The sequence below is a fragment of the Elephantulus edwardii genome, unplaced genomic scaffold (assembly GCF_000299155.1).
Source record: "Elephantulus edwardii isolate Elephantulus edwardi_28Jun2011 unplaced genomic scaffold, EleEdw1.0 scaffold00111, whole genome shotgun sequence".
In the NCBI taxonomy this organism is placed as follows: Eukaryota; Metazoa; Chordata; class Mammalia; order Macroscelidea; family Macroscelididae; genus Elephantulus; species Elephantulus edwardii.
The window spans coordinates 5,990,562-6,004,929 of record NW_006399861.1 but is presented as its reverse complement, the minus strand read 5'-3'; the positions used below and the strand labels follow the sequence as shown (position 1 = coordinate 6,004,929).

Genomic DNA, 14,368 nt, shown 5'->3' with positions numbered 1-14,368 from the left:
TAACAAATATTAAAAAAAATTTAAAAATTAAAAAAAAAGAAATATGGCAAATGATGAAACATTGTGAGTAAATTATCTGGGGAGCATGCAGATTAATAAACTTAACTACAAATTAGCTTTGGAAAAAAAAGAAATATGATGTAGAGCTCTATATTCTTTAAGGTGGTATTGTATCAGTATAAATATATGTTTATATTTATAGTATTTACCTAGAGTATTCCTCCAAATTCCTGGCATAGACTGGTGAGCTCATCCATAACTTTATCTGCTAATTGAAACAAGTCAATTAATATCCCATTGATTCCTGAGGCCAATACCTTCAGTGAAGCTTCTACTACCTCCTTCATTACTGTTGGCTCCTGTTCATATGATACTTCCTGAATTTTTTCAGTATCAGTCAGTTCTTTTTTGGTACAGTGATTCTGTGTATTTCCTCCATCTTCTTTTGATGTTTTCTTGAGTCATCCCATATATTGCCTATAGCATCTTTCAATATTGCAACTTGAGGTTTAAGTTTATTTTTCAGTTATCTCAGCTTGAGAAATGCAGAGCAAGTTCTTCTATTTTTATTTTCCAATTCTATATTTCTGCACATTCCATTATAATACTTTGCTTTGTCCTCTTGAACTGCCTTTTGAAATCCTCTGTTCAGCCCTTTTACTTTAGCATGTTTTCCCTTTGTTTGGGCTTCTCAATGCTCTAGTGCAATTTACAGAGTTTTCCCAGACATCCATTTAGGTTTTTTCTTTCTCTTCTGTCTTTGTAATGGTCTTTTGCTCTATTCATGGATGATATCCTTGATATCATCCACAAGTCATCCAGTCTTCAATCATTGGTGTTTAGTGCCTCAAACCCATTCCTAAGATGATCTTAAAATTCAGATGGAATAGATTTAAAATCATCTCTTGGTTCTTGTGGACTTATTTTCCTTTTCTTTGACCTCAGTTTGAACTTGCGTATGAGTAATTGGTGTTCTGACCCACAGTCTGCCCTTGGTGTAATTTTGACTTGCCAATATTGATCTTCTCCAATGATTTGGAGGACAGCTGTGTGGCCAACAGATTGGAAGAGGTCCATATTTGTTCTCATTCCCAAGAAAGGTGATCCAACAGAATTTGGAAACTATCGAACAATATCATTAATATCACATGCAAGCAAAACACTGCTGACAATCATTCAGAAATGGCTAGGACAGTACATAGATAGGGAACTTCCAGAAGTTCAAGCAGGATGTAGAAGGCACCAAGCACATTACTGCTTATGTCAGATGGATCCTGCTAAAAGTGGCGAATACCAGACGAATGTCTATTTATGCTTTATTGACTCTACGAAGGTGTTTGCCCTCTGGATCATAGCAGCTTATGGCTGGCATTGAAAAGAATGGGAGTCTCAGAGCGCTTAATTGTGCTCAGGCAAAACGTGTCCATACCTGGACCAGGAGGTTGTTGTGTGAACAGAGTAGGGAAATACTGCATGGTTTAAAATTAAGAGGGGATTGTGTCGGGGTTGTATTTTCTTTCCATACCTATTCAATCTGTATACTAAGCAAATTATTCAAGAAGCTGGACTCTATGAAGAGGAATGTGGCATCAATAACTTGCATTATGCAAATAATACAATGATGCTTGCTGAAAGTGAGGAGGACTTGATGCACTTGTTGCAGATGATCAAAGAATGCAGGCTTCAATATGGATTACATCTCAACATCAAGAAAATAAAGATTTTTACCACTGGACCTGTAGGCAACATCATGATGGATGGAGGAGAGATTGAAATTATCAATGACTTCATCTTACCTGGATCTACAATTAACACCCTTGGAACCAGCAATTAGGAAATAAAGAGATGCATTGCACTGGGAAAATTTACAGTTAGAGACCTCTCCAAATTATTGAGGAGTAATAATATCCACTTGAGAACTAAGGTGCTGATTCATGTCATGATCTTTCTGATTACTTACCATGTATCTAAAAGCTGGACAGTGAATAGGGATGACAGAGGAGGAATAGAGCTGTAGTGTTGGAGAACAACACTGAACATCACATGGATGGCCAAAAGAACAAGCAGATATGTATTGGAGAGGGTGCAACCAGAGTGTTTTTTTTTTGGAGGCAAGGATGATGAGGTTTCACCAAGGATGATGATGCTTTACCTCACATATTTTGGGCATGTTGCTAGGAGGACCTATTCCTTGGAGAGGGTCATGATGCTAGGATGGGTGGAGGGTCAGCGAAGGAGAGGGAGACCTTCAACCAAGTGGACTAATACTATGAACTGCCACAATAGGCTCTAGTGTGTCAGGGAGTGTGAAGATGCCAGAGGATAGGATGGGGTTCAGATCCACTGTTCATAGGGTTCTTATGAGTTGTAAGCAACTTGACATCACCTAACAACAATCACAATACTTACAGTGTTAGAACAGTAACATTTTGTTGTTGTTGTTGTTTTAATTGTGATTTTAATGAAAGTTTATAGATAGGTTGGATTTTCATTCATTCATTGATGGACATTTCCTCCCTTACTCAATCCACTTTGTAATGCACCTCTTGTTCCCTATTGTTAATTGTCATATATAAAACCTAATTATACATTCCTTTTAGACAATACTTCCATTCATCTGGAGCATTCTTCTGAAATTATTCAAACCAGCACTTAAAGATCTTTGTTATTGTCTCCACTAGACTTTCATTAGATTTTAAACTCCTTTTCTTATAAAGTATTAATTTTTATTTATTTATTTCATAAACAGTTGCAGGTGGAAATTTTCTGATCAGTGTGCTTTGTTGTCTGAGAATACTAGTTGACTAAACCAATCTAGATGCTGAAAAGAAGAGAAATAGGAAATACTAGATTCCAAGATAAATCACTAACCCACCCCAAACCTTATTGTTTATAGTATTTTATTAAAATATAATACACCTTTTGAAAAATTAATACATCATAATATTTTAACTTTGTGAATTTTAAGATTCTAAATCCTCAAATTCAAAATTCTAACAGCCAAATCACCAAATTACGTGTCACCACGTAAATGCCATAGAAGCCCCTCAGATGTCTTTCTGGTCACTTCCTTACTGGAGCTAACCACAATCCTGGCATGCTTCATCCACACATATTTTAAAATGTAAGTAAAAGTATTTAGACTATAGAATAAAATTTTCCCACCCTGACATGTTAACTCTGTTACTATCCAAGGGAACATTCTGCCACATGCAAACATGTTCCTCCGCCTTACTGTTCTAGTAGTCACATCATATTTATAATAGTCTACCCGCACAGCCAAGTTTTCGATAAGTCGACTTGAATGCTTTCAAAATGCTGATGTAGAACTACAACTTTTGTAATTAGTGAGATTATAGAAAGTTCATGTACATGTAGGGTGACCACAGAAACTCTTCCGAGCCGTGCAGAAAAACAGGTGAAACAGGCAGAGGTTACCATCCTGAAGGTCTGCAGATTGTGACATTTACGTGGTGGCACCTACAGTGTGCCAAGTAGTTTCTGCTCATGGTACAATTAAAAATAAAATGTTAATCAAACCTCTGTAGAACCCACGATTATCTCTGAAACACTAGGATTTTGCAAAACCCCATATGCAAACCATAATTGTTAGTATACACATGGATTTCACCTGATGGAATGCACAGGTATCAGATTGATACCTGTGGAAGGAACTGTTGGAGAAGTTCAATATCAGCAGTGAAAACTATGCCAAGTGCTGATTATGGAATAGACCATCAACTGCTCATATGCAAGTTCAAATTAAAACTAAAGAAAGTTCAGTCCTATTCACTTAAATAAAAATTTGACCTTGAGTCTCTCTCCCATGAATTTCAAAACCAACTCAGGAATAGGTTTGAGGTCTTGAACACTAATGAATGATGAGCTGTGGGAGAATATCAAGAATATCATTTATGAAGAATGCAAAAAGTCATTACAAAGAAGGAAGACGAAGAAAAGACCCAAATAGATGTCAGAAGAGACTCTGAATATTGCACTAAAGTGCTGAGAAGCCAAAGTAAAGGGAAGAAATCAAGAATTTAAGGAGCTGAGTAGATCTTAAAGGGTCACTCGGGAAGACAAGTCCCCCTCAGTTTCTGCAAGCAGGATTGTGTCATCTGCATAACACAGGTTGTTGATGACTCTTCCACCAATCCTGATGCCACATTCCTCCTCATACAGCCCAGCGTCTTGGATGATCTGTTCTGTGTACAGATTGAAATGTTCTGCATACAGATTGAAATGGTATGGAGACAAAATATATCCCTGATGGACCCCCTTCTTGATTTTGAACCATGTAGTGTCTCCTTGCTCTGTTCTGACGACTGCCTCTTGGTCCAAGTATAGGTTTCGCATTAGCATTATCTAATGTTCTGGGATTCCCATTCTTCTCAGAGTCAGCCATAGCTTGTTGTGATCCACACAGTCAAAAGCCTTTGCATAGTCAATGAAGCACAGATAGACATTCTTCTGGTATTCTCTGCTTTCTGCCAAGATCCATATAACATTAGCTATAATATCCCTAGTACCACAACCTCTTCTAAATCCAGCTTGCACATCTGGCAGTTCTCTGTTGACGCATTGTTCCAAACGTTTTTGTATAATTTTCAGCAGAATCTTGTATTTGGTATTGATATTGTTCAATAATTTGCACACTCTGTTGGGTGACCTTTCTTTGGAATGGGAACAAATGTCAATCTTTTCCAGTCAGTTGGCCAGCTGGCTATCCTCCAGATTTCTTGGCACAACTTAGTGAGAACCATTTTACACTCCCACCAACAGTGAATAGGGGTTCCAGTTTCTCCACAACTTCACCAGCATTTGTAGTTTGCTGCTCTGTTGAATTTTGCTAATCTTACTGGAATGAGATGATATCTCATAGTTGTTTTGATTTACATCTCTCTTAGAATTAGGGATTTTGAGCACGACTTCATGTGTTTGTTTGCCATCTGAATGTCTTCTTTGGTGAAGTGTCTATTCATATCCTATGCCCATTTTCAAATAGACTGTTTACCTTTATCTTCTTGTGGTGCTCAAGTATTTTATGAATTCTAAATATAAGTCCTTTATCAGGCATGTTATTACCAAATATTTTTCCCCAATCTCGGGCATCCCCTTTTTTTAAAAAAATTATTTTATTAATTTTAATGATTAATTTTAATTTACAGAGATTTTGGATTTTCATTAATTCATTGTTGCACTTTTTTCTTTACCCCAATCCCCCGAGTTCGCTCCTCTCTTTGAAAAGCAAAAGATAAACTTCTTCATTGGTATACAGTCCTCCCGGCCCCAACCCTGGCCCCCACCCCAAATGCACTCCACTATTCAACCTTACCCTGTTGGAAAAGTTTTTGGATAAAAAGTTTAGGGATTTGATTCTTAGAAGGGCCCACTCATCTATTTTATCCTCTCCTGGTTGGAGATTTTTCAGAATGCTAGGGAGACTGTTTATGTTGTGGTGTAGGGCTTCTAGAGTTCTTCCAAGCTTTTCTCTAATGAAGTTTATAGTCCTTAATTTTAGTCCTAGGTCCTTGATCTACTTTGAGTTGGTTTTTGTGTATGGTGTGAGGTGTGGATCTTGCTTGCGTTTTCTACAGATAATTTTCCATTTTTGCCAGCACCATTTGCTAAAAAAAAGGCTGTTGTTTCCCCACTTCACTGATTTCATCTCCTTGTCAAAAATCAATTGTCCATAGATAGATGGGTTGATTTCTGGGTTCTCAATTTTATTCCACTGATCTACATGTCTGTCATTGTACCAGTACCACACTATCTTGACCACCACAACAGTGCAGTAGGATTTGAAATCAGGGAGTGAGATGCCTCCCACCTTATTTCTCTTTTTAAGAGTGCTTTACTCATTCTGGCCTCTTTCCATTCAAATGAAATTGAAGATTGTCTTTTCCATCTTATTGAAGTATGAGATTTGTATTTGTATTGGGATTGCGTTTAATCTGTAAATTGCCTTTAGTAGTATTGCCATTTTGAGTCTTCCTATCCAAGAGAAAGGTACCTTCTACCATTTCTTCACGTCTCTTTTTGTTTCTTGTAGTAATATTTTCTAATTTTCTTTGAGTAGATCTTTAGTGTTTCTGGCTAGATGTACTCCCAAACATTTAATCTTGTGGTTATCTATTGTGATGACTGTTGTTTTTCTTAGCTCCAGTTCTGTATTCTCTTTGTCACTGTAGAGAAATCCAATTGATGCCACTTTGCTGAATTGGTCAACTATGTCCAGTAGTTTTCTTCTGAGTATACTATCATATCATCTGCATATTTTATCTCCTCTTTGCCAGTTTGGATACCTCTTAGTTCCTTGCCTTCTTGTTCTATTGCTATTACTAAGACTTCCAATACAGTATTAAATAGGAGAGTTGATAGTGGACATCCTTGCCTAGTTCCTGTACTGAAAGGGAATGGCTTTAATCTCTCTCCATGGAAAACGATGTTAGCTCTTGGGTTTGTGTATATACTTTTTACTATGTTGAGGATGTTTCTGTCTAATATTATTTTGTTGAGTGTTTTAATCAGGAAAGGGTGTTGTATTTTGTCAAAGGCCATTTCTGCATCAATTTATAAGATCATGTGGTGGTTGTTCTTTGCTTTGTTAATGTGATGAATTACATTGATTATTTTTGTTATATTGAACCATCCTTGCATACCTGTTATGAATCCCACTTAGTCATGGTGAATTATTGTTTTGATGGATTATTGGATTTTATTGGCCAGGATTTTATTCAGGTTTTTTGCATCTATATTCATAAAATATACTGGCCTATAGTTTTCTATTTTGGTGGTATCTTTACCTGGCTTTGGTATCAGATATGTTTGCTTCATAGAATGAGTCTGAGAGAATTTCATCTTTTTCTGTTTTCTGAAATAGTTTATATAGAATTAATTGGTGAAAGTTCTTCTCTGAATGTTTGATAAAATTCACTTGTAAAACCTTCTGGTCCACACTATTTTTTTGGCTAGGGGTTGTTTTATTACTTTTCAATTTCTTTTGTAATTGTCTGTTCAGGTGTTCAATTTTGGCTTGTGTCAGTTTAGGTAGGTTGTGATTTTCTAAGTATTTGTCCATTTTCCTCTAGGTTTTCATATTTGTTTGAGTATAATTTTTCATAATATTCCATTGTTAGCCTATTTATTTTAGTTGGTTCTATTGTCATGTTGCCCATTTCATCTTTTATTCAGATTGTCTTTTCCTTTGTTAGTTTTGCTCATAGTTTGATTTTATTGACCTTTTCAAAGAACCAACTCCTAGTTTTATTGATGTTTTCAGTTGTTTTTCTGTTTTCTATTTCATTTATTTTTGCCCTAATTTTTATAATTTCAGTTTTTATAGAGACTGATGTTCTCTTTCCATTTCTTGGAGATGTTGGGTTAGCGAGTCAATGGTCATTTTTTCCTGCCTTTTGATATGTTAGCTTATTACTATAAATTGATCTCTTATTACTGCTTTGGCTGTTTCCCAGAGGTTTTGGTAAGTGGTGTTTTCATTGTCATGTCTTTCAAGAAACTTTTCAATTTCAGTTTTTATTTCTTCTAGTACCCCCTCATGTTCAAGCAAGGTGTTGTTCAACTTCCAAATGTATGGTTTTTCTCCTTCATCCTCTTTTTATTCATTTCTAATTTTGTACCATTGTGGTCTGAGAAAATGCTCTGTATTATTTCTATGTTTTTTAATTTATTGATGCTTGCCTTGTGACCTAAAATGTGATCTATTCTGGAGAACATTTCATGCACGTTGGAAAAGAATGTATACTTTTTAGGGGGTGCATTGTTGTTGTTGTTCTTGTTGTTGTTGTTATGTGCCGTTGAGTCATTTGCGACTCATAGCGACCCTATGTACAACAGCCCTAAACCCTGCTCTATCCGGTGCCAGTCGCATTGCCTCTGACACACCCATCCTGATTACCCCAGTCACTGAATCAGCCCACCTCATAGAGGGTCTTTCCCTCCTGCACTGTCCCTCTACCCTACCAAGCATGATGTCCCTCTCCAAGGACCTGTCTTTCCTTACAACATGTCCAAAGTATGTCAGACGAAGCCCCAGAATCCTTGCCTCCAAGGAGCAGCCTGGTTTAACCCTCTCTAGGATGGATCTGTTTGTTTTCTTGGCAGTCCACGGTACATTCAATACTCTTCTCCAGCACCACAGCTCAAAGATATCAATTCTCCTTCTATCCTCTCTAGTCATTTGTCCAACTCTCTGATGCATAACAAGTGATTACAAAGACCATGGCCTGTATCAGGCGCACCTTAGTCTCCAGAGAGACACCGTTGCTCTTGAGAACTTTAGAGAGGTCCCTAACAGCAGACTTTCCTATGCAATACGCTTTTTGATTTCCTGACTGCTGGTGCCAAGAGTGTTGACTGTGGAGCCAAGCAAACTGAAGCTGTGAACAATCTCAATCTCTTCGCCATCCGTCCTGATGCTATCGATTGGTCCAGTGGTGAGAATCTTTGTCTTCTTGACATTGAGCCTCAGTCCATATTGAAGGCTGCAGTCCTTGACCCTCTGCAGTAAGCGCATGAGGTCCTCCTCAGTTATAAATATCTATGAGATCAAGTTGTTGATTTATTGTTTGGTTTAATTTTTCAGCATTTTTGTTGAGTTTCTTTCTGGTAGTTCTATCTTTTCTTGAGATGGGTATATTGATGTCTTCAACTACTATAGTAGTGTTGTCTGTTTCCTTTTTCAGTTTTGTTAATGTTTGTTTTATATATTTTACAGGTCTATCATTTGGTGCATAGATATTTATTATTGTTATGTCCTCTTTCTCTATTGAACTTTTAAGCATTATGTAGTGACCTTTTTTGTTCTTTGTGATGGTTTTCCCACTGAAATTTATTTTATTAGATATTAATATTGCTACTCCTGTTTTTTTCTGGTTGCCATTTGCTTGGTATATTTTTTCCCACCCTTTTATTTTTAGTCTTTATCTTCACTTTTCAGGTGTGTCTCTTGTAGACAGCATATTGGTGGATTTTGGTTTTTTTTCCAATCTGCTATTCTTTTCTCTTCAGTGGTGCATTTAAATCATTCACATTCAGTATGATTTTGGAGAGGCACAGTTTTATTGCTATCATTATGGTGAGTTCTTTTTGGTGCTGTTCCTAGTTACTTTGGTCCATCCTGCTTTCTGTGGCACCTCTGAAGAGGGATATCTCTCGTTGTTTCTTGCAGTGCTATACTTGTTTTTACAAATTCTCTTAGGTTCTGTTTTTTCTGGGAATATCTTAATCTCTCCTTCATATTTGATGGACAGTTTCACTGGGTACAATATTCTTGGTTGACAGTTGTGTTCTTTGAATGTTCAATACATGTCATTCCACTGTCTTCTTGCTCGCATGGTTTCTGCTGAAAACCAGCACTTAGTCTTACCTGCTCTCCCTTACAGGTTTCTGTGTTTCTCCCTTGCTGCTTTCAGAATTCTCTCCTTATCTGTGGTTCTGGCAAATTTGACTATGATATGCCTTGGTGTTTTTCTTTTGGAGTCTATTCTATATGGTGTTTGCTCAGCTTCTTGAATATGTATTCTCTCATTCTTCATTATGCCTGGGAAGTTTTTTTCTAATAATTCTTCCACAACTTTTTCTGTGCCTTTGCTTGCTTCCTCCTGTTCTGGTATTCCATTGATGTGCATGTTATTTCTCTTGATGGTGTCCCACATTATTCTTAAGTTTTCTTCTTTTTCCTTCCTTTCTGATTCTGCTTTTTGCTCTAGCAGATCAGTGGTGACAATTCTGTCTTCTATTTCACTGGTTTTGTGTTCCATTTCTTCAACTCTGTTCATGTGTCTCTCCATCATGTTGACAGCTTCTAAAATATTGGACCTAATATTTTGGATCACGATTTTTGTTTTTCTAGAGTCTCTAGTGCCTTGTTTGTTTTATCTGCATTGTTTTGGACTTTTTTTTAAGCTCCTCCTGTTTTTAGCTTGCACTTTCCTGTAATTCTTCAAGTTTGTCTTTCACACATAAAAATTATTCAGTCATTGTTCTTTTAAATTCTGTGTCCGAAAGTTCCATCACACTTTCTGGCTTCAGGAGATCCAATGATACTGTGTCACTTTTTGAGGGTGATATCTTGTTTTGCACTTGTGTAGGTTTCGAGGTAGCCTGCTTCCTACGTGATATTGCTGTGGCAGAGTTTTTCATGCCTGAGGAGATGATGGGTTCTTGATCTGAAGTCACTGAGTAGAGGTGGACGGAGTGTAGAGGTGGGGTGGAAAAGCATAGCATGGAGGCAGGCTGGCGGGTGCAGAGGGGGGCGATGGGCACAGAGGTGGACAGTGGGTGCAGAGGGGATAGTGAGTGAAGAAGTGGTTTGCAGGTGGCAGGCACAGGGGCATGGGGCAGGCACAGAATCCGGAACTGAGCGTGGAAGCGGGCTGCAGGTGCAGAGGCCAACATTGAGTGTGGAAGCTGTTGGCCAGGACAGAGGCAGGCTCCAGGTTACGGGTACCAGACTTGGGCACAGGTGCCAGGTGTGGGATCTAGTTCTGGACATGGGTGCTAGAGGTGCCTGGCACACATGCATACGCACACACAATCTCTCTCTGATTGAGCCTGTGCAGGCAACTTACTCAAATTTGAATGGCTGTCATTTTTTATTTTTCATCTGTTTGTGAAATACATTTCAATAGGTGTTTCTTATGGACAAAGCAACAGTGATATTGAAGCCCTCCATCAGGCTTACCATCATGTTGCCCATTCTTTGGGAGACACTGATGAACACATTTTTGAGAGGAATGCAGTAGAAAATGCCATGGGCACAGTGCAAGATCGTCCTCAAGATAGTGGTGACGAGTCTTCTAAAAATGTTTCTACAACTGAATCCGGTAAAAGTTTAGTAATAAATGTTTATATTTGTTCATTATTTGAAACATTTCATAAACCTTTTCTGTTATTGTCTAATTTAAATACAGTTTGCTGTGATAAGCCTCTCAGTCTCTGGACTTATTTCCTTTATAAGTAGGCCTTGTTAGGTTACAAAATCATAGACTTTCATATTTTTATTTTTCATGTCATTGCATCGTATTTTTACATAGATAGCATACAGATTTTGTTTTTTGCAATCCATACAATCTGCTGTACTATTTTCATAAGTTTGCTATGCCACCTACTTTGTGTAGACGTGTTATTTTGAATTTTTTAAAAAAACCCAAAAGAAGCAGTGTCTTTTTAGAAATAGAGAATAGTATTTTGAGTTTAGCTATATGTATAGTTTTCGAAAAAAGTGCATATATCCATAGATGTGTTTGTATATACATGTGGGGTAATGTCTTATGTTGTACATTTATGACTATTTAACACATTTACCAAATAAAATAATTTCTGTGGTATAAACACATTTATAGTAGGGAACATGTTTATTGTACATGCAGGTTTGCTTACCTTTGTTTAGGAGTCACTTAAAACTACTTATTTTAAGTACTTTACACATTTTTGCTGCTACTTTAACTTTTTTGTCCTCTTAGATCTGCCCACTGTGGAAGAGCTGATGAAACCTATCAGAATCAATTCCTTTGGGGTCACTGGTTTTGAAGTACAGCCTGTCAGGTATGAATTTATTAGAAGGCATTATGCAGTTTGTTTAGTTGGTTAAATTTTTATTTGTTCTGATTTTGTCACTTTTAAAATTATTTGTTCTATGTAAACATTTCCAATTAATGATTAAGGAGTTCTCATGATCAGATCTTTGTGCAAACAGTAAGCATGCTCAGCTGTAAAAAGCAAGATCACTGGTTCCAGTCTGTGGCTAAGAAGAAAGTCTCAGAGATTTCCACCTGAAAAGTCCCACAGGAGCACCTGTGGGGTACGTGCAGTCACCAAGAGTTAAAAAGGACACAGCATCAACTGGTGTTCCGTTGTAGATGATTCTACCAATGGGGCATTACTTAATCCTTTTGATATTAGTCCATACTCAATTTATCAAAATTATTTTGCTGTTTAACAATTTACTGAGAGAACTCTGGTTAGTGGTAAGGAGTTCAGCTGCCAATCCAGTCATTTGTGGTTTGAATTCATAAGCTGCTTCCTGGGACAGAGATGAGCATTCTCCTTCCATGCAATTAACTACCTCTGAAAACCCACTGGAGGGACAGCTGTTTATTGGTTTCTACTCACAGGTACACAACACTGCCATTAAGTTTCAGTATAAAACTCTTCAAGTTTTATACTGGAAAAATAAAATCTCTTCATCTCTAAATAACTCACAGACAATGGATTCAGACATTACAAGGAAACAGAAACTGTATTCTATAAATAACTTTTAGGTTTATTCCTTTATAAGTCAGTTCATTTTGTACTTTATTGTAGACATGGTGAGTTCTTTGGTTACAAAAGAAACAAGGCTCTTTGAAAATGCCTATCTCCAGTATCATTTGTTAGAAGTGAGACATTGCTGTCATCCTCAAGCAAGTCACAATAACTTGTTATAAGAACACTTTGCATTTGTATAGCTCTTACATGTCACATCCTCATAACAAATAAGACAGGCCTCTATTCCCAGGTAATAAAATGGTGTAAACTCACTTTAGTAATAGAAGTTTTACAAGAATCGCATAGTGATTGTGATATTAACAGCTAACATTTATCATGCACTTACTGTGAATTCACAAAGTTTTCTACTTACATTATCTCCTTTACTCTTATAGCAGCTCTATGAGGTATGTTTTGTTATTATTCCCTTTTCATGGATAAGAAAACTGAGGCTTAAGGAAGTTAAATAAACTACCCAAGATCTTAAAACAGTAAATGAGGAAAACGGGCAAACCAGTCACTTAATGAAATGTTAAATTTACATGTAATCTACATGAAATTTTTCTGTAAAATAACTTGTAGTTTACGTATTTACTCGTTCCTTTATCTTTGAGCACTTCTATCATGTAAATCCACTTAACAGTGATTTCCTGTCCTTGTTTTTACATATGTACTATGTTGAAAGGAAGAGACACAGTAAGACTGACCCAGAATCCATCCATTTCAATGCTCTGTCTCACGTTTCTCTCCAGACATGGAGGGCTATAGAGAACCTTTAAAAGGCAGATTAATCTTCACCCTTATTGCCTGGTTGCCTGGGGCTGTGTTCAAGTTTATAAAGAGAGTTTCTTAAAAAACTTGTATCTTTATTGGCATAAGTGGAGCCATTTTGATAATGTAAACAAATTTTTAGACTTTTCTTTTGGGTTTAAAAGTTAAAAACAAGTATATTTGCATTACGTGCATAGCAATAGTTATAGGGCAAAAACCTTTATGTGAACTTTAGTACACATATGTAAAAATCTTACTAGCTGTAAGAGAAATAATCATAGCCTTTCTTACAGATAATCATTGAAATTTTAATAACATTAAACCACCCACTGCTGTAACTTTCCAGTTAGCAGCCTACATTAGGAGGACCTTATCACTGTCCCTGAGGCCTAGTGGTAAAAAGCTGTGCTGCAATCCCAAAGGCATGCCTGCAGTGTAAATCCACCAGCTACTCTGTGGCCAGCTCCTTCTGTGCAGTTTACTGCTTCTGAAAACCTGATGGAGGGTCAGCTGTGAGTTGGACCTGACTCAGCAGCACACAACAACATTCACATCACTGTTTTGTCTGGGACCATAGGCTCAGCTTCATTCAGTCTTTAAGAAAGCAGGCTCCTACCATCAACACCTGGTTTCAAGGTGGTCAGTATGTCCTGTAACCCATCAGTCAACAAAGAATTGTTTCCTTTTCCATATTTTTTAACTCTAATTGTCTGAATTCCCCATCATATGGCAATGGGAAAGACTGCTGTTGGGGACCTCTCCAAAGTGCTGAAGAGCAGTGGTGTCTCTCTGGAGACTAAGGTGTGCCTGATACAGGCCATGGTCTTTGCAATCACTTGTTATGTGTCAGAGAGTTAGTTGGACAATGACTAGGGAGGATAGAAGGAGAATTGATGCCTTTGAGCTGTGGTGCTAGAGAAGAGTATTGAGTGTACCATGGACTGCTAAGAAAACAAACAGGTTCATCGTAGAGAAGGTTAAACTGGGCTGCTCCTTGGAGGCAAGGATTCTGAGGCTTTGTCTGACATACTTTGTACATGTTGCAAGAGGGACTAGTCCTTTGAGAGGGATATCATGCTTGGGAGGATGGAGGGACAGCATAGGAGGGGAAGACCCTCTATGAGGTGGATTGATTCAGTGACTAAGGTAATCGGGGTGGGGGTATCAGAGACAGTGTGATTGGCACAGGGCAGAGCGGAGGTTAGGACGGCACATAAACAACAGCAACAATTGTCTGAAATGCTACATTGCATTTTAAGTGTTTTTAGCCCCTTTGTTTTTGCTCAAAACCCTAAAAGTTTTTCTTGTTTTTTATATTTGTTAGTAT

General features: G+C 37.5%; 1 protein-coding gene across 1 annotated transcript in view; it reads left to right on the top strand.

Moving 5' to 3' along the window:
• The window catches only part of KIAA1009 (KIAA1009 ortholog), a 117,201-nt gene that overhangs the window by 40,289 nt on the left and 62,544 nt on the right, over positions 1 to 14,368 (top strand). Inside the window, exons 9-10 of the mRNA XM_006892164.1 lie at positions 10,653 to 10,847; positions 11,487 to 11,568. Of these exons, the coding sequence (XP_006892226.1) occupies positions 10,653 to 10,847; positions 11,487 to 11,568 (277 nt within the window). The remainder of the gene's footprint in view (positions 1 to 10,652; positions 10,848 to 11,486; positions 11,569 to 14,368) is intronic.